Source organism: Paralichthys olivaceus, chromosome 6, assembly GCF_024713975.1.
Source record: "Paralichthys olivaceus isolate ysfri-2021 chromosome 6, ASM2471397v2, whole genome shotgun sequence".
NCBI classification, from domain to species: domain Eukaryota; kingdom Metazoa; phylum Chordata; class Actinopteri; order Pleuronectiformes; family Paralichthyidae; genus Paralichthys; species Paralichthys olivaceus.
Window position 1 is genome coordinate 17,607,069 of NC_091098.1, and position 24,151 is coordinate 17,631,219.

Here is a 24,151-nt window from a genome sequence, read left to right on the forward strand (position 1 = left end):
AACCAGTGTCAGTTTCTTCAGTTTATTTTTCATGTGTTTAAACGATGTTTCATAAGAGACATTTAGGGGAATTTGTCAATAGAGATACTTTCAGTGTGAATGTGACACCTGCTGAAATTAAGCGGCACAAAGGTCTTATGAAGGAAACGTATATGTTGGTTCTGCTCACGATAACAAACATGGCAGAGCAAAGAAACCCAAACCCAATAAACTCATTATCTTTTGATTGATGTGACATTCACTCTGTGGGAGACTTTCAAGCATAGGATGCTGCCGCTCACATCTTATCAATAGATAAATAACAAGTTCAATCATTTAACTGCGTGGATGCACAGGTGAGGTACTTTATCACCTGTTCAGTGATATAGATTTTCACGTGGCGGAGAGGTTTTTTTTCCTGACCTACTTTCTAAAATTTGTAGTTATGAATGAAATTAGGAAGGGGAAGAAATTATAGAAATGGCAGATGACTCATATCATATACAAACATTACTATGAGGAAAGGAATCATAAAGGAAAAAGACAAGAAAATATATAATAAGAGCCATGGATGCAGGCTATGAAGCTGTGCTTTAAGGTAAATGCTAAAGTTAGGTATTAGATTTTTGGGTATAAATAAAGTATTGAAAAAATTAATGTTTTAACATTTGGCACTGAAGGAAAAGGCAAGAGATCATCCAAGTTCTATTTATGCCAAAATTTCATTCTAATCCATCCCACAGTTTTCAAAATATTTCAATTTGGACCAATAAGGTGACACTGTAAATAATGATGGACGCTGTGTCTCCACTATCCAGTCACAAAACTATGGTGTTGACCAACAGACCAACACTACTATTCTTAGAGCTATATACTGCCAGCAATGCTCAAAACAATAAGTGTTTAAGCCCCAAAATAAAAGTTATCAAATCAAGAAAAAGGCAAAAATTATAAATTGATCATCGGAAGCTTGATTCAACAAATTAAATATTCACATGGAGGTCCAAAAGACCACCTCCTGGAATGGTAAACTGAGTTCAAGATGTGTTCAAAGCACACTCCTCAACAGAGTCAGTCAATTTAGACTCAATTTTAAAAATGTGTATTCTGTTGATGTTTTTTATTTTGTCTGCTTTCACATACATGCTCTGTCGACCGAGACCATCCTGAAGGCCGAAGGTCCTGACAAAAACACTTGCAGTGGGACAGTTTCCACATGTGAGCACGTTTCACATGTGGAAACAAGTTCACACACACACACACACACCTGACCTGTTCACTGATTAATCTGAAGTTCGAAACTGTAGGAATTGTTTAGCTGCTGCTGCATAAATGTGCGTGTAAACATTGTTATTAACCAATTGACCTGAGATAACACTGTACTGTGATTTATGTCACCTCCAGAAATGTGGGCAGGACACACGTCCCCGGCTGAACCTATGACAGACGATAAAACCACAGTCATTTGTGTTGTGTTTGTCTGCATCTTTGTGAATGTTTGACGGAATGTTTGTGAAAGTGCATGAAGCTGCTGAGTCACAGTCGATGGCAAACAACAGCATAGCCGTGATACGTTCTCTTAAGTACACTTTAAATATACTGTGTGTTTTAAAATGTAAAGTATGATTGCTTCAAGTGTTTTGTTCCAAATGTGGATTTGTCCTTGATTTCAGTTTTTAGCGCAAGTGAACAGTGACATCATTTTTCCTTCCTCGATGCCAATCATGAAATTTCCTTTAGTCCATGTTTATGTTTGCTGAGAGGAACATTTGTATGAGCCGTGCATTATAAAACAACTTAAATACTTAAATACTTGCTCTCTGTATAGATTTGCGAGATCACTACTGACCTACTTGACCCAGAAAGAAAAAGTGGTGAACTTCCCCTTTCATGTAATGTTTTGCTAAAATGTGTACTCTGTTTAAAATTTATTCGGACAGACATCATATGCCTGTTTTGATTAAGCCTTTTTGAGAGGTCTCGCATTCTGAAATAGGATTTTATTTTATCCACCTTGAGTATGTAGGAAAGCAGGGTTTTGTATATTTTTAAGGATTTCCCATTTATCTCCTGTTCATGACCCTGCTCATCTTAATGAGATGGTTTTGGGACAAGCTTTGTCAATACATCATGTTGAATCAATGTGTATCCTAAAATATCTGTAATCTTTTTATCAACATTCATGAATTACTCAGAGAAATCACCCATTTCACAATGTTAAAGAAATCCTGGGTCTGCCCCTGATCCAACAACCTGTTAACGTTGTGTCTTTATGTTCATTCTTTTAGAAGAAATACACACCTTGGTATTTTAACCATGTTCTGGAGAAATGTGCATGTCTTTTAAAGGACGGAATGAATGAGAGTGAAACACTGAATGGTCACTGCTGCTCAGAGACTTCTGGAAACCTGAACTCACCAACAACACTACTAAGCACCACCGGCACTCACTGGTCTATTTTAAACCTTTTCACCAGTGAGCATGACACTGCCTCCTCTCACAGGCAGCAACTGGAACACAAGACAGACCTGCCAGTCCAATAATGAATAAATAAAAATACACCAGCCTGCAGCAGTTTAAGACATCAAAAGTGACGTCATCATAATCCTGGCTCTGGACAGGCTCGTACAACACTGGTATGATGGCTCTTTTCTCTGTGTTAGCCATAGATAAAGACATGCTAACGCGCTACTGCTCATGCTGTGAACTGCCTGTGGTGTCTGCATGGAGTCCAGAGGCCTGTGTATGTTTGGCACGCCCACTGACAGTGTCGACATTGTCTGCGAAAGTGTGTGAGTTGGTGGCCGGAGCCAGTTAAAGACCCTGTTCAACATGGAAAAGAAAGTCTTCTGTACGAGAGGAGTGAAACCACCAAGTCTTATTGGAGACACATGCTAGTCTCCCTTCTGTTGTCTGTGCTTTGATTTGATATGGTCCTGATGTTTTTATGCAGTATATATTTTAATAGGACTTGTGAGTGAATGGTTGGATGGATGGAAGGAGGGATGGATGGATGGATGGAAGCTGGTCCATTCAAACTTTTATTCAAATACAGTTGTTTGAGCTCAAATTAGGCTACAAAAAACATCCATTAAAATGACAAAGCAAATGAAAATATAAAGTTTAGCAGTTTTCTCTTATTTTCCTCTTTTGTTATGTTTGTGTGTTTGGTGCTGCTCTGCACCAAGCGTTCTCTCTATGCTCACACCCACAACTAGAGCACATGGACTCTGCTCAGGCCGAGCACGGCTCAGTCCTGCTCAGGCAGCTGGAGAGGATGAGAACCGCTGAGGAGCTCACAGACGTGGTGCTGCTGGCGGAGGGGATTCCCTTTCCTTGCCACAAGGTTGTGCTGTCTGCATTCAGCCCTTACTTCCAGGTAAAGTGGCCTTGCACACATTTGATAGAAATTATTGAGTATTTTCTCTGCAATTTTTTTCTTTTTTTTAATGCATCATTATTGTTGGCGGTCTGCTGTGTCCAGGCCATGTTCACATGTGGTCTGAAAGAGACCCGGGGAGGAGAGGTACCACTCAGAGACACCCCCGCTCACAGCCTGGATCTGCTACTGGGCTACATGTACCGAGCTGAACTCCACCTTTCCAATGACAACATCCAGGCAGTAGCTGCTGCTGCCTTCCTGCTCCATGTGGACGGAGCCTTCAGGTGGAAAAAATGAGACTGGGATGTAGGATGCTGATCATTACCAAATCAACAGAATAGACAGGATATGGAATTAGATTAGAGACTACCTGTTATCCTCCTTGTAACTGCCTGTGTTCGGTGCAGTAGTAAGATGGCAGTGGCCCATGTTTGAAATATGGACCCCTTTTTATCCCCTCATTGTCACTGGTTCAGGTTGTGTCAGAGCCACATGGAGACCAGTATGGACCCCTCCAACTGTGTTGGTCTATATCACTGGGCCAGAGACCTGGGGGCCAGTGGTTTGGCTGACTGCGCTTTAAGATACCTCTGCCAGCACTTTGCACAGGTGAGGCATTCAGTGGCACTAGTGCCAAATATTCTCTTAATTAGAGGTGTAAAACTTCATGACTGCTATAAAAATGATTTATGAAATTAGTTGCAATATAATGTCTATATTGGTCCCTTAAGATCAGCTCATTCAAAGGCTCGGAATAGATGAACTCTTTGAAAATGCTCTTTGTTAAAATTAAGCTGCATAACATTGAGACAATTTGAGTTTTTCAGCTACTTGTTGCTGCCACTAGATGGCAGAAACTCTGCACTCTGTTTTGCACAGTAGCACACAGATTAAGAGATGCTTTGGGTATTTTTCCTTTAGCACAATTTTGCTGCAATTCTGTTAATTTTTATAAGTCAGACATTGTAATTGTTTTCCTCCTTCTTTGTCATGCTCTCTTTAGGTTTGTGAAGAAGACGAAGTGCTGGACCTGGACGCCCAAAGTCTTGGGGATCTTCTGCGTTCAGATGACCTCAACATATCGCAGGAGGAGATGGTGCTGGAGCTGGTGCTGCGATGGGTGGAGAGGCGAAGAGGGGACTCGCAGAGTGAAGCCCAGGCTGCAGAGTTACTCAGGCGTGTCCGTCTGGAGCTTGTGGACCCTGGATTCCTCCGCAAAGCCAGGAGGAGAAACCCGGTGAGAAGGGATGTTCAGAGGGAAAGGCCAAGTGATAAAATTGGAGACTCTTTACCCACATTTTCCAAGTGATTAGTAAACTGACAGAATATAATGCCTATAAATGAATCTTCCAGGTATTGCTGCGGGATGCTGAGTGCTTTGGGATGATTGATGCTGCTCTCCAGACCTCAGGTCACTGTGAGACATCAGTTCCACCTCGTCAGGCTCTTCGTTACGGCATGGAGGCCACTGACCTGCTGCTCTGTTTGGGTGGGGTTAATAAGGAGGGAGTGCCCGCCCGACGTGGAGGGCTTGCTGACCTCAGTTTGTGCTTTGCCCCCCATGCTAGAAAAACTTGCTACATCCCCTCTCCACTGAGGGCCTGTGGAGGTGTGGGACAGATCACAGCGGGTGCAGTGACACGGGACAATAACATAGTGGTGGCCATTGAAACTTTCGACCAACACAGGCGGAAGAAGTTAGATATCTACAGGTGTGTGTGTCATTTTTAGGAAACGCACGTATTTGAGTGACACTGCATTCAGAACCAGATCTGAACCGCTGTCTGTCTTCCAGGTACGATAATTCAGTGGAGAGCAGCTGGGCGGAGGTGTGCTCAGCTGCACACAGGGACATGTACGCTATGGGGCTCGTAGGCGACGCACTTTACATGATAGGTGGTCAGATGAGAATGCACAATCACTACATCATCACAGACAGCGTGGAGAGGTGGTCGCTGAAGAGAGGAGGCAGCTGGCTCAGCTTCGCTCCTCTGCCTCTCCCGTTGGCCTGCCACTGCGCTGTGACCCTGAAGGAGCATCTCTATGTGCTCGGGGGCTGGACACCACAGGTACGGAGAAAGACCTGTCAATATGTATAGTATTACGTGGCCCCGTCACTTTAGGTGAAAACGTCCTATGGATAGGTGTATCTGCTTTAAATGAGAGATTTCTGTTTTTGTGCCTTTTCTAAATGGGTTTAAATGGGTGGAACTCAGCTGAAAAATTATTTCTCATTACCATCAGTTATGGTGTAATTGTTATATGAGATTATAGTTGGCAGATTTTTTGGTCCATACATAGCTGTGTACAAAGATCTTCCCACAATGATCACACTTACAGACTTTGGCGCCCTCTAGTGATCTAAATAATACGAATAAGAATAGATATTTTAAGCCCACAATTGCACAACATCAGAGTGAGGGATAGTGAGACGAATGAGCTAAACAACAGGCTGCGACATCCCAGTTATCTACAACAAAACCAACAGTCTTGAATCATGGTTGGGTTTTCCAGTGCTGCCCCTCAGTTCTCATTTCTCACATGATTATCTTGTCTTTTTCTTCCTTGTTCCATATATTCCTGAAATCTGCTGCCTTGTCCTCCCCCAGGATCAGCCGGACGACGACCCCGACAAGTTGAGTAACCGTGTGTTTCAGTTTGACCCGAGCAAGGACAGGTGGACCGAGTGTTCCAGGATGAAGTACTCCAGGTACCGCTGCGGCACAGCTGTCCTCAATGGAGAAATCTACGTATTAGGTCTGACCACAAGCCAGGCAGTAAATGTTTTCTACGTATTTTTCTGAATGAGAAGGCACAGAGCCAGATAATGTGTTTGTGTTTCCTTCAGGTGGTATAGGTTGTGATGGAGAAGACCAGGGACAATCACGCTGCTGTCTGAGCTCCGTGGAGATCTATAACCCAGATACAGACACTTGGAGGGCAGGACCAGCCCTGCCGACTACACTGCTCTCTCTCCGAACCAACGCCACCAATATAGGAGTAGTGGAAGGAAAGCTCTACCTCTGTGGATACTACAAGGGGGCAGGTCAGTGACTGAATGCATGTTAATTACGTCCAGCAGCTTCTTTTTATATTTTATAAATGTCCTTTGCTGTCTGAAATCCCCCCTGTTCTTAAAACACAAGGCACATGTTAGGTCTACATCAGCCAGGGAATGCCAGCTTACTGATGAGGCAGTATCTCCATGGAAATTAGATTTTGGTCAACCACAACTACTTTGTCTCTTGACTGCAGGCCGTCATGAGATCATCACTAAGGAGATTTTGGAACTGGACCCTGCGGACAATGTGTGGACGGTGGTGGAAAGACGAGCAGCCATGCACGACAGTTATGACGTCTGTCTGGTAGCTAACCTCAATCCTCGAAACCTCTTCACGCCCTAATGCATGACCTCCCGGATTCTGAGGAACAACGTTTAGGGCTAGGACATGTGGGGAATAGACTTCTGCCTTCTAAATCTCACACAGCCTTATCCCAACTCAGCTTGATTGTGGGATTTCACATATTTCAACAACAAAATTGATTAACACAAACCATTCATTTTATGGCATCTTTTAAAATGTTTAAATGTCCATTATATTCCCTTCTCAAGCTATAATTCTATTTTCAACTTTAAACAGGCTAATTTTGCTTATTTGCATTTTTGCTGACAGTTAGATGAGAAGAAGAGTCAGATGAGAATAGCTAACCTTTTCCAGCTGTTTCCTGTTATGCTAAGCTAAGGTAACCAGCTCTGAAAAGATTTTTGCATGTTTTTACGTTACCTGAGGGCCCCTGTAGGTTTTGCTACATGGAAACGGATGGATTCAGTTGGTTACAATCTGCAACCTCACCAATAGATGTCTCTTAATCATACACACTGGCCCTTTAAACAAATGCTGTCATTTATCTGGTCTTTTTGGTGGTTCTCCAGTTAATTGTCACTTTAAAAAACAGTAGCCTATAATTGTAAAGCTTTAATAAATGGTTACTTATCTTTTAATTCATGTTAATGGTTGTATAATGCTTAGAATATCAGTGATAACTTGTTGAAGTGTATTCATTTGAGGTGGAGAACCCTTCAAATCAACTTTTTATGACTTTTATCTTTGCGGAGCACTGATGACTCTTGTTGTTTACTTTTTGAACCCTTGACCTGTGAAGGAAGAATGCAGAGTGGCCATTATTTCATGACTTAATAACATTTTTGAAAAGGCCCGATTTCTTTTTAGGAAGCAAGAAATCTAATTTAAAAGTTTTTAAAAATGAATTGGGTTATTATAGGGAATTTTGATTAAGCATTATGATTGATTAAGTGTTTTAGGACATTATAGCAACGATTAATGATCAACCAAAGGTTCTAAACTTTTATACACTCATAAATGTCAATAAAAATGATCTCTATCACCTTTGAGTTATTTGATTTATTCACATCAACTCAACATGATAGAAAACTCGTCATTAAATCTGACCCTTTCCATTATACCTATGTAATTTAAATGCACAAACATAGCAATGTTTGTGACTGTGGGATGTATGGATGCCATTGTGCTTCAAATGAAGTGACATTTGACTTTTGTTGAGGTAATTTAATCCTGCAGACTTTCAACCACCATTAGCTCCTTTTCTCTGACTTCAAAACTCTTTTTCCCCCAAAGTCTTCTCCAGGATTTATTTGTTCTCAGCTCATGTCTGACAGAAGTGGTGGATGTAGGGTGAGTGTCTGACCCGCGTGGCATTCCTCACATGCCTTCATATCCTCTGTCCTGCTGCTGAGAAAACCCAGAGTGACCCCGGGTGAGTGTGACGCTGCAGGGATGTTGCTGTGGGAGCTGGGTCTGGAATGAGGAGGCTCCACCCTCCGCTCCGGACCATGTGGTTCCCATCGCCCCTGTTGCTGTGGTCTGGAGGAGAAGACGCAGACAACAGTGCAGGGTCGCTGTCCTGGTATCGTCATACTCAGGACATGAAATGAGACTGTGGCTCTGATGAGACTCTTTACGGGAAACTTCTGCGTCACTGACAAACACTTTAGTTCGGAGTTCAACGCTTATTATTCGGGGACCCGGTGGTCCCAGCCCCTGACAGGTGCGCACAGTGCGCGGATAGGATGGGCAGACGGGAGGCAGACAGCAGAGGCGCGATGAACACCAGCGACCGCCCCGGGCTCGGTTGTCTGCAGGACGCGGCATCCAGAGGCCACCGAGCCGGCGAGGGGTCCTCGAGGCTGAGTGGCCGCCGTCCCTGCAGCGCGGACAAGGCGCAGAGGCACCCGGCGATGGAGGCGGCAGCCCGTGCAGCGACAGCTTCAGCGCCGATGGAAGTGAAGAAGCACCAGCACAAACACAACTTGAAGCACCGCTACGAGGTGATGGAGACTCTGGGCAAAGGCACCTACGGCAAAGTGAAGAGGGCGGTGGAGAGGAGCAGCCTGAACACGGTGAGTTAGGAGAATGTGATGTCAAAGATGGTTGGTTTCCACATGGATTGTGTTCATATGTTGAACATGTTGAGGGAAATGTAGACAGATTGTTATATTTATGGCTGAACGTTGCCTAAATGATGTCATGAAGACTGAAGCTCATCTGCTCTGAAGACCCATACAAGACTTAATGTTGTGGTGATGATGCTGTATTGTTTGTGTATTTGTGTGTCTGTGTGTGTCTGTGTGTGTCTGTGTGTGTGTGTGTCATGTCTTTCTGTAGTTATGAGGGCCAATTTTGGTTCAGTATCATCATTGTGAGGACATTTTGGCTGGTCCTCACAAATTCAAAGGGTTGTTCCAGGGTTAGAATCAGGTTAGGGTTAGGGTTAGGCATTTGGTTGTGATGGTTAAGGTTAGGGTAAGGGGCTAGGGAAAGCATTATGTCAATCAGTGTCCTCACAACTATGTAGAGACAAGTTTGTGTGTGTGTGGCTCATGTTGTGGGGACCTGCATCTGTCTGCACAGTCACATCATGAGGACTTGTCATTGTTATAGCATTAAAAAGCAAGTCCCCGCAATGTAATCATGACATTTGAAGACGTTTTAAGGTTTGAATTAGGTTATGTTTAGGTTTAGGTTAATGGTAGGGCTATGGTTAGGTTTAGGTTAGTTCTACGTTAAAGGTCTAGTGTAAACGTTTTAGGTGAAAGGGATCCATAGGCAGAAATTGAATGTAAAATAAGCCAAGTGATGTTTTCACTAGTGTGTGATCATCGAAATTGTACAAGTTGTCCTCTCCACGGAGACTGCAAAGTTTTTTACAGCCCAGACTGGACAAATTAAACACATTTTAAGTTTTTATGACAACTGAAGGTTCTCTTTCGTGTTTGGAAAGGGAGGGTGACGTGAAGGGTATTCAGCTGCAACAGGCAACCTCACCAGTAGATGTCACTACATTCTACGCACTGAACCTTTAAGATTATGTTTAGGTTATGTTGAGGTTAAAGTTAGGTTTAGCTTAAGTTTAGGTTTAGGTTTAGATTAAAGTTATTGAGGTTAGGGTAAGAGTTAGGCTTTGTTTTTTAACAATGGTTAAAGTTAGAGTAAGTCTCAAGGAAATCAATGTAAACCAATGCATTTTCCTCTGTATTCATAGAGACAGGACTGTGTGTGTTTGTGTTTGTGTGTGTGTGTGTGCGTGTGTGTGTGTGTGTGTGTCGAACACAGTTCATGCTTCTTCTTCCAGTGCTGCCAGGCTGAGATGCCTTTGGCGTGACTCACTCAGCACTTGAACAAGAGGACAAAATACCTACAATAGGTCTCCTCCAAGGAGAGGAGTGTCTGAACCCCCTTACCCACTGAAACATACCCCCATGCACAGGCAGTCTCAGACACACCAAATAGCATGTTCCTGTTTAATTTTACATAACTGGGTTAAAAACATGATGCAGGGCCAGATTAGTTTGAATAATTGTGGGTTTAACCTCAACAGTCAGGCTGTAATCCCCCACTCTGCTCTGAGTTGAGCACAAACAGACAGTGACCCCATCAGCCTCAAGTTCCCCCTCTGTTTTTTTAGTAAACAAACACACAGTAATAAGGATTATCTTTTTTGCAATCAGATCGTGGAAGTGTGATCTGTGTGGCACAATTCCTATGGCTACTTTCACAGTCACTGCGAGTCCTTCTGGTTAGAAAGAAAGGACAGAGAGTAGGAGTGAAAGACAGACAACAGGTAGGAAACGGACAGGAAGAATGTGCAGAGAGAATTAGTTATATGGTGTGTTTGTCTGTGTGGGACAAGGGGAAAATACTGAATTCCTCGAGCCAGTAGCCAGCACATACCAAGGATTCTTTGAAACAAAACGGACATTATTTTTGGAAACAGGACCAGGAGGCTGTTGTGTGCGTGCAGGAAAGAGGCAGAGGAGGAGACAGTTTTAGGACAAGGAGGGGGAAGAGGAGGAGGAAGAGGAGGGCTTGTTTTAGGTGCAGGAGGTGAACACGACTAATGAACAGGGAGAAATGGAAGGAAAAGATGATGGGTGTTGGGTACGCTGGGTCACTAATCTGTGCTGCGGGTCACTCACACTGGCTGCAAGCCTGACTCATTACTACAGCGAGAGAACAAAAAATAAGATTGATATGATTTTGTCTTGTGCAATGTACATTTCTGAAGTCTTAAAAAGTATTCACATGATTTCATTAGATATCATCAGCTCTTAACTTGTGTTGCACCATTTTGCTTTTTCTTTTCGTTTTTTTCAAGATCGAAATACCTCCTGGCGCCAGGTGTAGCTGTAGCAGTTTCTCTTATTTTTAAATCGTTTGCTCCTCTCTCACCAGTCAGATTCAGAAAGTTGCAGAAATCATCAGACCACCACCAATCTGACGTCAGAAAGGTGTGGAGGGGATCAAGAGCACTTCAGATGGAGTATCCTGGCGCCTTAAAGCTTATAAATAAACCAATTGTTTTTTATCAATTGTTAAATTTCATACAAACACTTAAATGTAAAAAAAATGACATTGTTTTTCAGGGTTTTACAGAATTTGCTAAACTGTTTCTTTGCCGAAAACAGTAACTTCCTGGAGTACAGCTAATCATAGCAACCAGTCAAAAACAATCCCTGCAAAACCACAACTTGTGGTCATCGGCTGGATTTAGCAAATAAGATCTGTATAATTAATGTGTTCATTAGTGAGCTTTAAAGGTCCTGGTAGTCAGTCCTTTGGTTTGTAGTCTGGAGCTAAGCGGACAGCTGCTGGTTCCTATTAGATACAGACATTTAACTTTTAGCAAGAAAGCGTTTACAAAGTGCATTTCCCAAAATATCAAACTGTTGCTGTAACGACACAGTTTGTTTTGAAGATGAGCCATTAAAATCTTTCTAAATCATTTTCTGCTCTGCATGAACGTCAGGGCTGAAACTGTATAGTTCAGCCCTACTTTGCATCATCAATTCGCATTTCTCAAGTTCCTAGTTATGGAAAGGGAGAGCTTTGGGCTGTGTGTGTGTGTGTCTGTGTGTGTGTGTGTGTGTGTGTGTGTAGCTGGATGTTGAGGTCAAGGGTCCCTTTGGCAAGAAGCCTGTAATCCTGCTGTTCAATCTTCCACAAATGCAGCAGGGATCTTGAGCGATGCTCAGGCTCGTGGGATGTGTACGTATGGGACAGGAAGTCAGCAGTGGCCGTCCACCACCCAAAACCCCATCGTGACATCAAGTACATTCAAGACACACCCACAAAACGTCAGCAGCCTCAAGAATTGATCAGTGGGGAAAAGGCAGGGAGCAACAGCAGTACATATAAAAGAACATGAGACAGAAGAGAGCACAGAGAAGGTTGCACCCTGTCTGGTTCTAATTAAGTCTTATCATATTTATATATGTACACATTGTACAGATTGGCTGTACCATTACAACATGTACAGTAAGTTCTCCTACACACTGTGTGTGTAAAGATATGTAATGTAAAAGAATATCTGATGACATCATCATGACTCATGCCCGTAGCTACTTATGTTTCCTGCGTGTCCTGGAACAGTTTGGTGATTCAGGCAAATATCTCACATGGAGCACATTGTTCGGATAAACAATGAGACACTGTTAGTGAGACGGATACTTTGGAGGTCGTGCTTAGACATGACGCATACACTGCATATTTGCATGCACAAGGGTGAAATCACAAACACACACACATACCCAAATTTCCTCCTCACACGTGCCCTGTTTAAAAAAATGCTCTTAATGCTCTGAAGGCTGAGCAATGCCCAGAGTGTGCCTCTCTCCTCTGCTGATCAGACTTAAACACCAAGTCCGAGGGCCAGTGGGGGAAACTCGAGGTTTAGAATGACATTAATAGACAAGTCTTTTTACTTTGCACATAGTCGTTACTGTCACCTGTTCTGTTGCTGCCTCATACATCCTCTTTATTGCTTTTTGAAAAGACTTTATACAAAACTCCAGCACATCTTGTTTTCCATAACTTTGACTGTACTGATCAGTGTCCAATACAATTCCAGGCATGGACTGGGCTGTTTTTCTATAAATAGGCCATACATAACAGCTTTACAATTTACATCAATATTAAAACCAATAGATGTCATTTTCCCAGAAGCATCTCGTGAGGTCTGACAGTCTAAAAGCACATGTTAGATTGTTTTGTCCACATCCCTTCAGCTTATATGACATCCACCCCTTCCCTTCCCTGACTCTACTGCCACAGCCACCAGGTATTTGGGTCAGAAAACATTCACGAGCATGCAAACATCCTACATGATGACATCTCCCCAAGCTTGGACTTGTGTCGTTCAGCAAACAGCCTCTGAATACGAGCGGCCTAATCTCTGACCCAACACCCTGCACTCCCTCTTGCCTGACAGACTTTAGCCTCATCAGTCTGGCGATGTGAGAAATAAATATCCTCTGCAGAATGCTGAGCGCTTGATTAGCAGTGCGAACATAGCCTGGGTAAATCTGCCTTTTGCTTTCATGCACGACATGCTTGGAATGAGCTGCAAGATATTTAAAACTTGGAATCGTTTCTTTCTGTTGCCACATTTAAAAGAACTTTTAAGACTTTAACAATGTTACTGCTTTTAACATGTGCTTCAATTTTTCATAATGCATTGATCCCATATGATTTTTGTCCTTTAATCTGTTAGCTATGTTGTGGTACATTTTGTAGTATATAATGTAGTACAGCAGTGCTTCTATTTTATTTTAACTGCTGCCCATCTTAAACCAGGACTCCCTGGCAGAAGATGTTCTGGTTAAATGAAATAAAATCATAGCAAAGATGAAAATAATAGCCTGCTTCATTGAATATCACCCCATCAGTAAAGACGGTCAGGTCAGTCCTGGGAGTTCAGTGGTCTGTGTTTGTCTTGTGTTGTATAACTGCTGCAGTTGATGGAGCGTGTGAATTGTGTCTTCCAGTGTCTCGTAGACGTTTTTTCCAGCAGCTGAGAATTCTGGAACTGCGACCCGAGGGAGAAGCCTGCTCGCCCATAGAGACTCTGAAGGGGTTGACACGATTATACGGCAGTACGATCATCGCTATCTTTGGATGTCAACCTCACTACGTAGTCCTATAGACTCACCATCGCGTTATAACAGATCTCCTACTCTTTTGTCGTCCCGTTTTTCTATTTCTAAAAAAAGGAAGCCCTGGTTTGTGTTGTCCTTGTGTTGTCCTTGCCGTTTTGTCAAAAGTTACTCGATCCAAAGAGATCCAGGGGCTCATGCTGGGGTGCCTGCTTTTGTGGTGTATGTGCTTGTGTGTCTGTGGTCGGGGGGTTACATCGGGGTACAGGGAGTGCCTGGGATTAAGGAAGCAGAGTGTAAACAGTGCAGCTGTCAACCTTCTGCCTCTGTGTGAGCGCAGATCACAGCAGACCTGCTCTCACCATCCAGCCTTTAAAACCCACATAATCACCTCTAATACCCAGAGATTTTATTTCTGTGTGTGTGTGTGTGTGTGTGTGTGTGTGTGTGTGTGTGTGTGTGTGTGTGTGTGTGTGTAACTGTATCAACACTATGTATGTCTTTGTTTCCATGCATGTCTATTCACGTGATACACTAACTGTGCATTTATCTGTGTTTATCACTTGAAAGACTTGAGTTGAGGGAGGTAAAGAGGAAAAAGAGTTAACTGCTGGGTTTTGCAGAGGATTTCATCAAAGAGGAATCTGTGTTTTCTGGCAACATCCACAAGTGTTGTACAAAGTATCACCATGGAAACGACTGTCCCCTGATAACCTGGAAGACTGTCTCTCCCAGAGGGATTACCTTTGTTTCTTTCTTTCTAAGCTGTAAACTCACTGTGTCGCTGCAGTGATCAGATCATGTGTGTTCTGAACATTATTCTTGACATGTCCGGACTCAGTTGTGTTTGTCCTTTCACAGGTGGCGATCAAGTCGATCCGCAAGGAGCGCATCACCGACGACCTGGACAAAATCCACATCCAGAGGGAGATCGAGATCACCTCCTCGCTCAGCCACCCAAACCTCATACGCTTCCACGAGGGTAAGACTGCAAACACACACACATTGCACACAAGAGCTAAATTGAATCGGGTATTATTACTTACAAAGTGGGTGTCATACTCCTTTAATCACAGTAGTCATCTGACGGACACAGCAGCACTTGTGCCACTTGAATGGCAATCAGTAGGGTTCTTTCCTCCGCCATGGCTCAAAAGTCACTAGACCTAGATTTTGATTTGGATCTGCACCAGATTTCATAAATATCAGTCCCTTAAACATTCCTGATGTTTTCATGATGGTTCTGCAGCAAGATTTCTAATTGTCAACAAAGTTTAAAACCAACAATGAATTGACGAAAACAAGCAAGTGTCCAAATTCTCATAAAGCTTCTTCCTCAGTGCCACAGTCCCACTTTGCTTTTCAAAAACAACATCAGTGAACCACAACCTTGTACCGTGACACACGCCTTCATTACCACTGGCCCTGTAGTTTATTTATGGGTCGATCTCATGTAAACAGCTGAAAATAGTCCTCAACAAGTGCTCTACTGACTCCTGTGTGAGAAAAAAGCTGCAGTGCCCAGCTTGTTCAGCAAATTGAAATTAGCATTTAAAAAATATATCTGTGAACCGTTTTTCAAAAAGATCTTTTTCTTTAACAGTATTAAGAGACAATCTAACACATTGTCATTTGGTCTTTTCATGTCATAACATATTATTCCAGCATTTGAACTCCCTGAAAGCTTAATATTTTGTTTTGTTGGATTTGATTCTGGTGAGATTTTACTCAAATCCAATGTGTGTTAATGAGATGTTTTATTGGATCCATATCTAACTAAAGGAAAATACACTCACAGGTGCCAGCAGTTCAGGTCACTTGTGTTCACTTTACTTAATTACATTGTTTTCAGGCAGTAAACCTTAATCAGGTAAGAGTGTTAGCTCATGAAACTCAACAAAGGAGCAACAGTGTGCACAACTTCTGGTTCCCTCTTGGTGGAAATAGGAGGGGATGTGGTGATTTGAAAAAAACAATGAATATCAATCATTATAACACACAGCAATTCAGAAACATTATAAAAGTTTGAAATATTCTGTTAACTCTGTCCGTTAACAAGCTTCTGTGTGTGTCCACACATGCAGAATAGCATCTCTCACTGTTGTATGGTGTAAATCTGAGTCAACCTCTGAGACTCAGATGTATAATGTCATGCTGTCAATGTGTCCTGTGCAGTGTTCGAGAGCCGGGATAAGATCGTGATAGTGATGGAGTATGCCAGCAGAGGAGAGCTGTACGATTACATCCAGGAGAGGAGGAGACTGCCAGAGACAGAAGCCAGAGGCATCTTCAGACAAATCACATCTGCTGTCCACTACTGCCACAAGGTTTATACTCACACACACACAAACACACACACACACACACACACACACACACACACATACACACACTTTGGGCAAATGCACCAAAGTATTTCAGTCTAACTTAAGGGACATGTCGGTACGTGGTGATTCGCTTGCTGCGGTATTCAACTGAACACGGGCAAATGCGGTCCTGCTAAATCCACTAAATCCTAATCCTAATGCTGCAGAAAAACTTGACTCGAGTTTTCAGATCTCTCTGGGTTAAGAGAGCATTAAGCCTTGATTGTTTTGACAGTCACACACTGACACATTTAACCGACACGTTGCTTAAAATGAGCTTCCTTCCTCCTTCCAAGCCCTGGGGAAGTTCCTCTTTGTTTCATTGTTTTTATTGTTGTGTACATAAAATCAGACTGGAATCATCAAGGAAATACACAAATCCTATGAATACATTGGTGCCTTATGGTGCAGGAGAAGTGAGCATCTGTGGCTTTCGGTCAGCTGAGTTGGATGTGACAGAAAGGTTTTTGTTTTCATATCATTCTTATTTTAGCAGGTTGGTTTCTTCATGAATCCCTGACATTAAACTTCGAGATTATCATTCAGCTCCTGCAGCTTTGTAGTTGGCGGCGAGGGGGATTTTGTGCTCCTTTTTTTGTGCCCCTTTGAATATTTTCCCAAAATAGATGTGAACGTTCCGGCATGAATGAATTATTGAATGTGCCTCTGAGGTATGCAGGACACATGGAGGGATTATTATAGCTTCAAGAGTCAGTTTGTTTTTGTGCTGTTCTTCAGAATCAGTTCATGTTGATGATAAAAATTGCAAGAATAAAATGTGGTCAGCCACACAGAATTCTTTTCACCTTTATCACTGCCTTGCATGCACCCACACACGCATACATTGCACAAAACACCATCTAAGGTCATGGGTCATTACTTACAGTAAATACTCTGAAGATGATGGAATAAATAGATAAAGAAAGGGTCGTGTTCAATATACAAAAGATCCTCTGCGTCACACGGTTTCCTGGGTGGTCACAGTTATCTGTAGCATTGCCTCTTCTTATGATTTCCCACTTATTTAATATCATTGAAACAGATGTTTCCCTTCCACTGAAGTGCACGGCTGCTCTTTGTCACTCTGGTCCACAGCTGCCCCCCCCCCCCTGTGGCTTCACGTTGGCTCCCAGGTGCCTAGTGCCATCAGGGGGTAAAATCCCATCTCATCACATTAATTAACCCAAACAAAGCACTTCCTCGTGCCTGATGATGATGATTTAACAGTCGGATAAGTTTTCTCAAGGCTCTCTGGTATGTTGGATTCGTAGCCCTGCTACACGAGGCCTGAGAGGAATGTTAAGGAACATAAAGTAGTAAATTAAAGACAAATGCTCTATGTTCCCGGTGGGTTGTATTGTAAACTTCAGACACTTCAGTCTCATGCTTGCACGCAGAGAGAAAACATCTGAGAGTGTGCAGGAGGGAGTAGCAGCGCAGGAACTCACGTGTCTCTGCTCTCTTTCCAGAATGGTGTGGTGCATCGTGACCTCAAACTGGAGAACATCCTTTTAGATCAAGATTTGAATGTCAAGGTAAGATCTATAAAAAGCACCCAAACCCAGCCTGCAGGTTACTTTGACAAAAAGAAGAAAAAAGATGAAGAGTCTCCTTCCAAAAACAAAATACTTATCCCTGTGTAAAAAATGGATGTGTCCTCTGACAAAATCTTTGTTGGCCTCAGCATTGAATACATCACAAGTTATCATGAATCATCCAAAACCACAGATTGTACTTTTATTTTTGAACAAACATCTCTATGACACACTGGCCGTTATGTTTTAGGAAACAATCTTGTTTTCCACTGCTGATGTTCTTAGCACGCTAGAACGAAGCTTCACCTCATACAGCTGTTAACGGATGATTTTGCCAGCTTCGAAATAAAAATGCAAACCAAGTCCAGATTCAGAACATACATTGGAACACATTCTGCCCACAGTAATGTTAATATGTTGTTAAATCATGCACGTTGAACCAGCACAAACACTGTGCCAGGTCTTATAAATGAAGCCAGGGGGTTTTTTTGTGCCTTATTTGGATGTTCCTCTCCTTATATGGGAGTTGTGCACGGAGAAAGGGGAATGCAAGGAATCTAGTAGCAATCGTGCAAATCTGAGGGTTTTGATGCAAGTATGCTGTCTGTCCATCAAAACAAACGTCTCAGCAGCTCTTCATTCATCTCAGACCTCAGGTTCATCACAAGGGCCTCCACAGCGTCCGCTGCAGGAAATGACCGAGGCCGTTAGTAGTTGCTTTGAAAGTGTTTGTTTAACTAGTTAATTTTATATTTCGACAGGTAACGAACACTGACGTCTCTTATATACAGATGCATATTTCATAGTCAGTATAGCGAGAAATCTCTGAACATAAACAAAAGCGTTAGTTCGAGGTTAGAGGTCGATAAGCACAAGTCGTTCATAAAACGAATAATTCAGTCAAATTTAAATTCACTTTTTTGCTTGATGTGAAGCCAGACACACAGATACACACATACTTTTCACCAGAGTGAATCAGATGGATTAGTCAATAGAAAACAGGGAAGTTTGACCATTTACTTGTATAAACCCAAACAAAAGTATGACTTGATTGTAGCTCAGGGACCTGGACACTGTTGCTATTTTTACCACATTTTAACTTCCGGCTCATGTGATGATGTCAGAGGAATCTCAACAGGCAGAACAATATTCTGTCGAGGCTGTTGCTTCATACATTGGTCCATGAAGTGTCCAGGCACGTGTACCCCCTCCCCACACACACACACACACTTGTTGAAGGTAAAGCCTACTGTGTCTACACATCATTGTTGCCACTGTATGTGCAGGTATAATGTAAACAGTGAGCTGACTTATATATACATACCACCTGTGAGGTCTCTGTTTCCCTGTACCTCTGCTCCGCGGATATAAAGCTGTCACGCTGAGTATTTTTAACACCAGCCGGCCTGATAGGCGGCTGCTGCACATTTTAATTATCTGTTGAGATAGAGAAAAGCCTTGGCGTGTGTGTGCACGGCTCTCGTATCCTCGAGTGAGTGATTGTTCCGTTACGTGCAGCCTGATGTTTTTGGCACTCTTCTCTTCCCCTCGCTCACACTTACTTTGGCAACAGCTCCTCAAACCTATTTTTGGCTCTTTTAAAAGGAATTGCTTTTGAGTTGTTGTGTTTTTGCTCCTAGTTTGCAGTTTTATACTCTCAGTGTTAGGTGTGGGATCCTTGTCACATTAATCCTTCTCTGTTCACTTCACACTAATGCTGGACTGGTCTGGTCAAGTGTGCTGTGAAAGATTGGACTGAAATATGATACTTGTGTGAGATATGGGTCAGATTTTTGACCTATTTTCAAGGTTTAACGTGTTTTTATTGGTATCACCCATATTCCCGAATCAAAATCTTCACAATAACTCATCCTCTGCCCTCTGGGAGTATTTGTTTGTGTTACTTTCTATGTTCTACTCCAGGAATGAATACACATTTACATAATTAATACAAATCCCAGGACCAGGAGCAACAAGTGACATAAAATGAATATAATAATAATGTATGAATTCATCTCTTGCTCTCTTTCTCAGCTGGCTGACTTCGGCCTCTCCAACCATTTCCAGAGGGGCTCTCTGCTGCAGACGTACTGTGGAAGTCCGCTCTACGCCGCCCCAGAGATAGTGAAAGGACTGCCATACCAGGGGCCAGAGGTGGGTCACACTCTGCCTTCACTGCTTTTGCTCAGGAGAAGCAGCTCCCAAATATTATGGGTGTGCCATTAAAGCGACAACATGCAAGGTCTTGAACCCGTACGTTAGACTATTTAGACTTGGGCAAACCACTCTGCTCCTCCTGCCCCTCCATCTCCCTGCTCCGGACAGTTTTTTGCCTACATGATTTGTTGTGTCTTCACTCGTGCAGACGTAGGGAGCATGCTGCTAAAATCTTCCATCTCTGACTTCAACCTCCTCTGATTGGCTAGAAGGGTGAGGCTGGCTCGGAAACTTAACAGGGGATTTACTCTGCGCTGCTGCATTCTGCTAAAATTTAATTGGTTCTTCCATGAGTCATGCCCCACCCCTCCACAAAAAATGTATATAAATTGGCTCAGTAGTTTTTTAGTAAGCCGGACGACAGACAGACTGACAAAACGGCAGAGCAAACACTAGAATGGCCCTCAGTACCTCCACCAAGGCCCAACAGTCCCCTTAAATTTAAACAAGCCACACAGATGTATGAATGGGATGATGAAGGAAGTGAAAAATTCCAATGTCCCATCCTCCTAGTACGTTTCATGGAAATCTGTCGAGTAACTTGTGTAATCATACCAACAAAAAAATAACCAATAAAGAGATAATCGTGTATCACCTCATTGTGTTGTATAAACTGAAGCCTGAATTGTGAAAACAGCATGGCGCATTTTTCATGCTGGTTTTCTTTTGGTCCAGGTGGACTGCTGGGCGCTCGGGGTGCTGCTCTACGCCCTGGTGTACAGCAGCATGCCATTTGATGGAGCGAGTCACTCCATGCTCACTGAGCAAATAAGCCAAGGTCGCTATCACAGACCCAACCCCCCCTCAGGTAAACTTTATCCATATATCCATCAACATTATAAATTCACATTTTTGTCCCATGTTTTTGGTGAGTGTGTCGTTCTTACTGGTATCCTGTTATTTACAATGTGTCAGTCAGTGCAGCTTCTGTAAATAGCTGTTGACTCTGTTCCCCCAGACGCCTGCGCTCTTATCGACTGGTTGTTGACAGTGCGCGTGGATGAGAGAGCCACGATAGAGGACGTGGCCAACCACTGGTGGGTGAACTGGGGTTATGAAGAGAGTGTGTGTGACTGCCCTTCATCTCCGCACCAAGAATGTCCCTCCCCTCTGCTGGCTCGCTACATCGACTGGCAGAATCAGGTCGCTGCCGCCAGCAACATGACGGTGGACCCCGGGTGCCTGTCCTCAGACTCCACCTGTGCAACTCAGTGCTCTCACCACCCCTTTTACTTGAGCTTAACTCTGAGGAGTGATCGTAGCGGAGGACGGGCACGTGGGGGAATGTCAAGCCTCAGGAAATCACGCAAGGAGAATGCGATTCCCCAGACTGCACAGGGAGCATGTGGTGGTGTTTGTGCAGCAGCTGCCCCCTCTGCTGTGGTTTCTTCCACTTCCACTATTGAAAGAAAGAAACCCAAAAGTATTCTGAAACCCCAGAGGAGCTTTGACTCAGTCTTTCACAGTCCCCCTAACGAAAACTCTCCCTCCCAGCTATACAGCCCTTCTCCTCAGCCTTATCAAACACATGCTGACGTCCTATCCACCAGCTTGCCGTCCCCATCAACATTCAGCCAGCCCTCATCTAAAATGCCCAAGAAGGGGATACTGAAAAACTTTTATGGAGGGGAGTCAAGTTATGTCTCCTCCTCAGGAAGAAGAGGCTCTGGAGCAGGAGTTAAAGAGAGTGAAGCCGGTGATTTGTGCTCTTACAAACAGCTCAGTTGTCTCCCAGCAGCAGGGGACAGTCCCACCATGCGCACAGAGGCAGTAAGAAGAAGGAAGGGTATTCTGAAACGTAATGGCAAGTTTTCCCGCAGTCTGGATCTCCCAGACGATCACCACTCTTCTCCCTCTGCAGCCCCTGCGATCTTCCCCGAGGTTCTGCAGCAGCTCCTCCGTACAACAGGGGGCGCAGAGGGCAGGCATAGCCGCCCGTCCAGTGTGGTGAGCGAGGATAGCGTCTTCTCTTCTGATTCCTTTGACTTGCTGGATCTCAGCGCCCAGTCACGTCGCAGGATTTTCTCCCGGGGGACGCAGCACAGCTCCGAGGAGGACCTGGATCCGCTGAGGGCTGAGGCGGACAGGGTCGGAGAAGGACAGAAGGACAGAAGGAAATGCTGACATGACAACGACACCTGTTCTTCAGTTCACTTTCCTGTGATAATCATTGTCTGCCATCTTGAGTACGTGAACTCTCCTGTGCACTGTCAATGCAAAGCACCATTTCTCTGCACATTTTTCTGTATTGAAAGATGAATTCAACCGTATTCTTTCACAGTTTAACTGTGTGGCAATACAAACACTGGCAAGACATTTAAAGGAGATCCTGCACCTGCTAAATTACAGAGATGGCACCTGAGTGTGGCAGAATGGACAGACGCTCTGTTGAATGAACTCTAACCTCACCTGCACAACAAATCCTCTTTTTAGATTTTGCTGCAGATTTTGGTTCGGATAAGCCTTGAACATCTGAGTTTTGATGCTGTGGCACCGAGCCTTTTGGAAATGATGACAAGTGCCATCTTGAATATTGTCTATTAATAGTGGCAAGATATGCAGACATCTCTATTGAGCGTAAATCCTGCTAAACTTGTGATATTTCTAAATAACACCACATCAACTTAACTAGTCGATAACTACTTTTTAACTCACTGAAATGTAGTTGTCCGCAGATATAAGGACATTTTAAACATTTCTTGATGTATAGTACTTGTCAGCAATTATAACTTCTCTTGTATTAATTGTGTTTTACACATTGTCAGACATTATCTGTTTACACAACAGGCTTCATTGTTGACTGGATAGAGTTATCATTGAATTTTACAAACACTTATATCTGTGCACAAGTATATTATAGTGTTTTAATAAACCAATCATTACATTTTACCGTCAATTTAACTGCCATTTTTTTCTTCCAAGGAAATAGAATATTTACAGTTTGCATGTTCCAGTTGAAAGCATATGATATGCAAGAGAGAGATTAAACTGATGGAATAGTAAACTCATGCATTGACTTAAACACAATAACACATTTCATCGTTAAGTTGCAGATTGCAATTTTGTGGCACATTTTAACCTATTGTTGACTTGATAAAAGTGCAGTAAAACATCCTTTTGTTCATCGTTCACTCTCCTTAAACTGGGACAACTTGTGCTGCTTTCACAGCCTGTCAGAAAGGGAAGCTGCCGTAGCTGCTTCTTTATACGCTCAGCTAATAAACGACTTTGACCTGTCTGTGCTGCAGCTTTTCCTCGTTTGCTCAGCAAAAGAAAATGAAATAAATCAAATTGCTTGTGTTCATTCACCACATAGTTTACCTACGTCCATGGTATCGCCTAAGGTAACTCGGCCTGATTTTAAGCCGTTTGTCACGTAATATTTGATGGTGAAATGATTCATAAAGTCAGTCCAACACATAATTGTGTGGTCCATCAAGTTTTCTAATGTATGTAAACATGTCAAAGTAGGAACGGTTGTCAAACATCCTTCGAAACAGGCCACAACTGAAGCTTGCAGACATCAGAGATGTGCTCTGGTACTCCAAAAAATAGCACTAAATAACACCTGATGTTTAAAATGAGCAATATAAGTACTGTGCTTTCTGTTTTACCATGTTATTGGGTATATTTGTACCACACAGTATTACACTGTACACAGTTTTTCTCCTTTGCACCAACAGGCACAGTTTGAATAGCAGGCGGATCATATTGGTTTTAACTGTGACACCTACAACACTGTTGTGGACGTTTAAACAGCTGATATATGCAGTAAATATGTGCAATTTTAAACATGTTATCATATAACTATGAGAACAAGGCTCTGTTCATTTTGTTTGCTCACATCGTTTAGCTCTTTCTCCATTTTGAAAAAATAAATTAATAAATGTGAATCATATATGTCAATATGTTTACTTTTATCTTTTCTGGCTGCGAGCGTTACAGAGATTACAGAGAAATAATTCATGAACATAACATTACATTTAGATTTTATACAAAGTGAGGGTTTAATATATCAACTGTGCAAAACTGTGTTAGAACATAAGTGAGTAATGGGGCATTGACTGTGACTCCTTCCTATGAAACTTTGCCTTTTGTTTCCCATATCGGCTTTCACTAAATACCTCTCTAAACACACTCCTAATGTTATGCAGGCCTCTCCTCTGTGTATTGGAGAGAACCCTGCATCAGCGGTAAAGAT

The 24,151-nt window shown here is 42.9% G+C and overlaps 2 protein-coding genes across 4 annotated transcripts; both read left to right on the top strand.

The window, feature by feature from the left end:
- Positions 1–1,493: 1,493 nt before the first annotated feature.
- On the top strand, positions 1,494–7,762 carry LOC109635101 (kelch repeat and BTB domain-containing protein 12-like). Of its 3 annotated transcripts, XM_069527338.1 has the most exons (11): positions 1,494–2,615; positions 3,168–3,358; positions 3,464–3,645; positions 3,838–3,970; positions 4,365–4,598; positions 4,715–5,073; positions 5,157–5,233; positions 5,291–5,430; positions 5,971–6,118; positions 6,210–6,407; positions 6,617–7,762. In XM_069527338.1, exons 2-11 carry the CDS (start codon positions 3,203–3,205, stop codon positions 6,763–6,765), a joined length of 1,776 nt encoding a protein of 591 aa, XP_069383439.1. In that variant the 5' UTR covers positions 1,494–2,615; positions 3,168–3,202; the 3' UTR covers positions 6,766–7,762. The 3 variants fall into 3 exon arrangements, with proteins under 3 accessions (XP_069383439.1, XP_069383437.1, XP_019951590.2); XM_069527336.1 differs by having other exon boundaries at positions 1,495–2,615; positions 5,157–5,430; XM_020096031.2 differs by having other exon boundaries at positions 1,495–2,615; positions 3,198–3,358; positions 5,157–5,430.
- A 498-nt stretch (positions 7,763–8,260) lies between these two features.
- On the top strand, positions 8,261–23,373 carry LOC109635022 (NUAK family SNF1-like kinase 1). The gene is made up of 7 exons (XM_020095913.2): positions 8,261–8,801; positions 14,694–14,814; positions 16,008–16,159; positions 17,668–17,733; positions 19,768–19,887; positions 20,626–20,758; positions 20,909–23,373. The coding sequence occupies exons 1-7, from the start codon at positions 8,472–8,474 to the stop codon at positions 22,072–22,074; spliced, it is 2,088 nt and encodes a 695-aa protein (XP_019951472.2). The 5' UTR covers positions 8,261–8,471; the 3' UTR covers positions 22,075–23,373.
- The last annotated feature ends 778 nt before the right edge of the window (positions 23,374–24,151 follow it).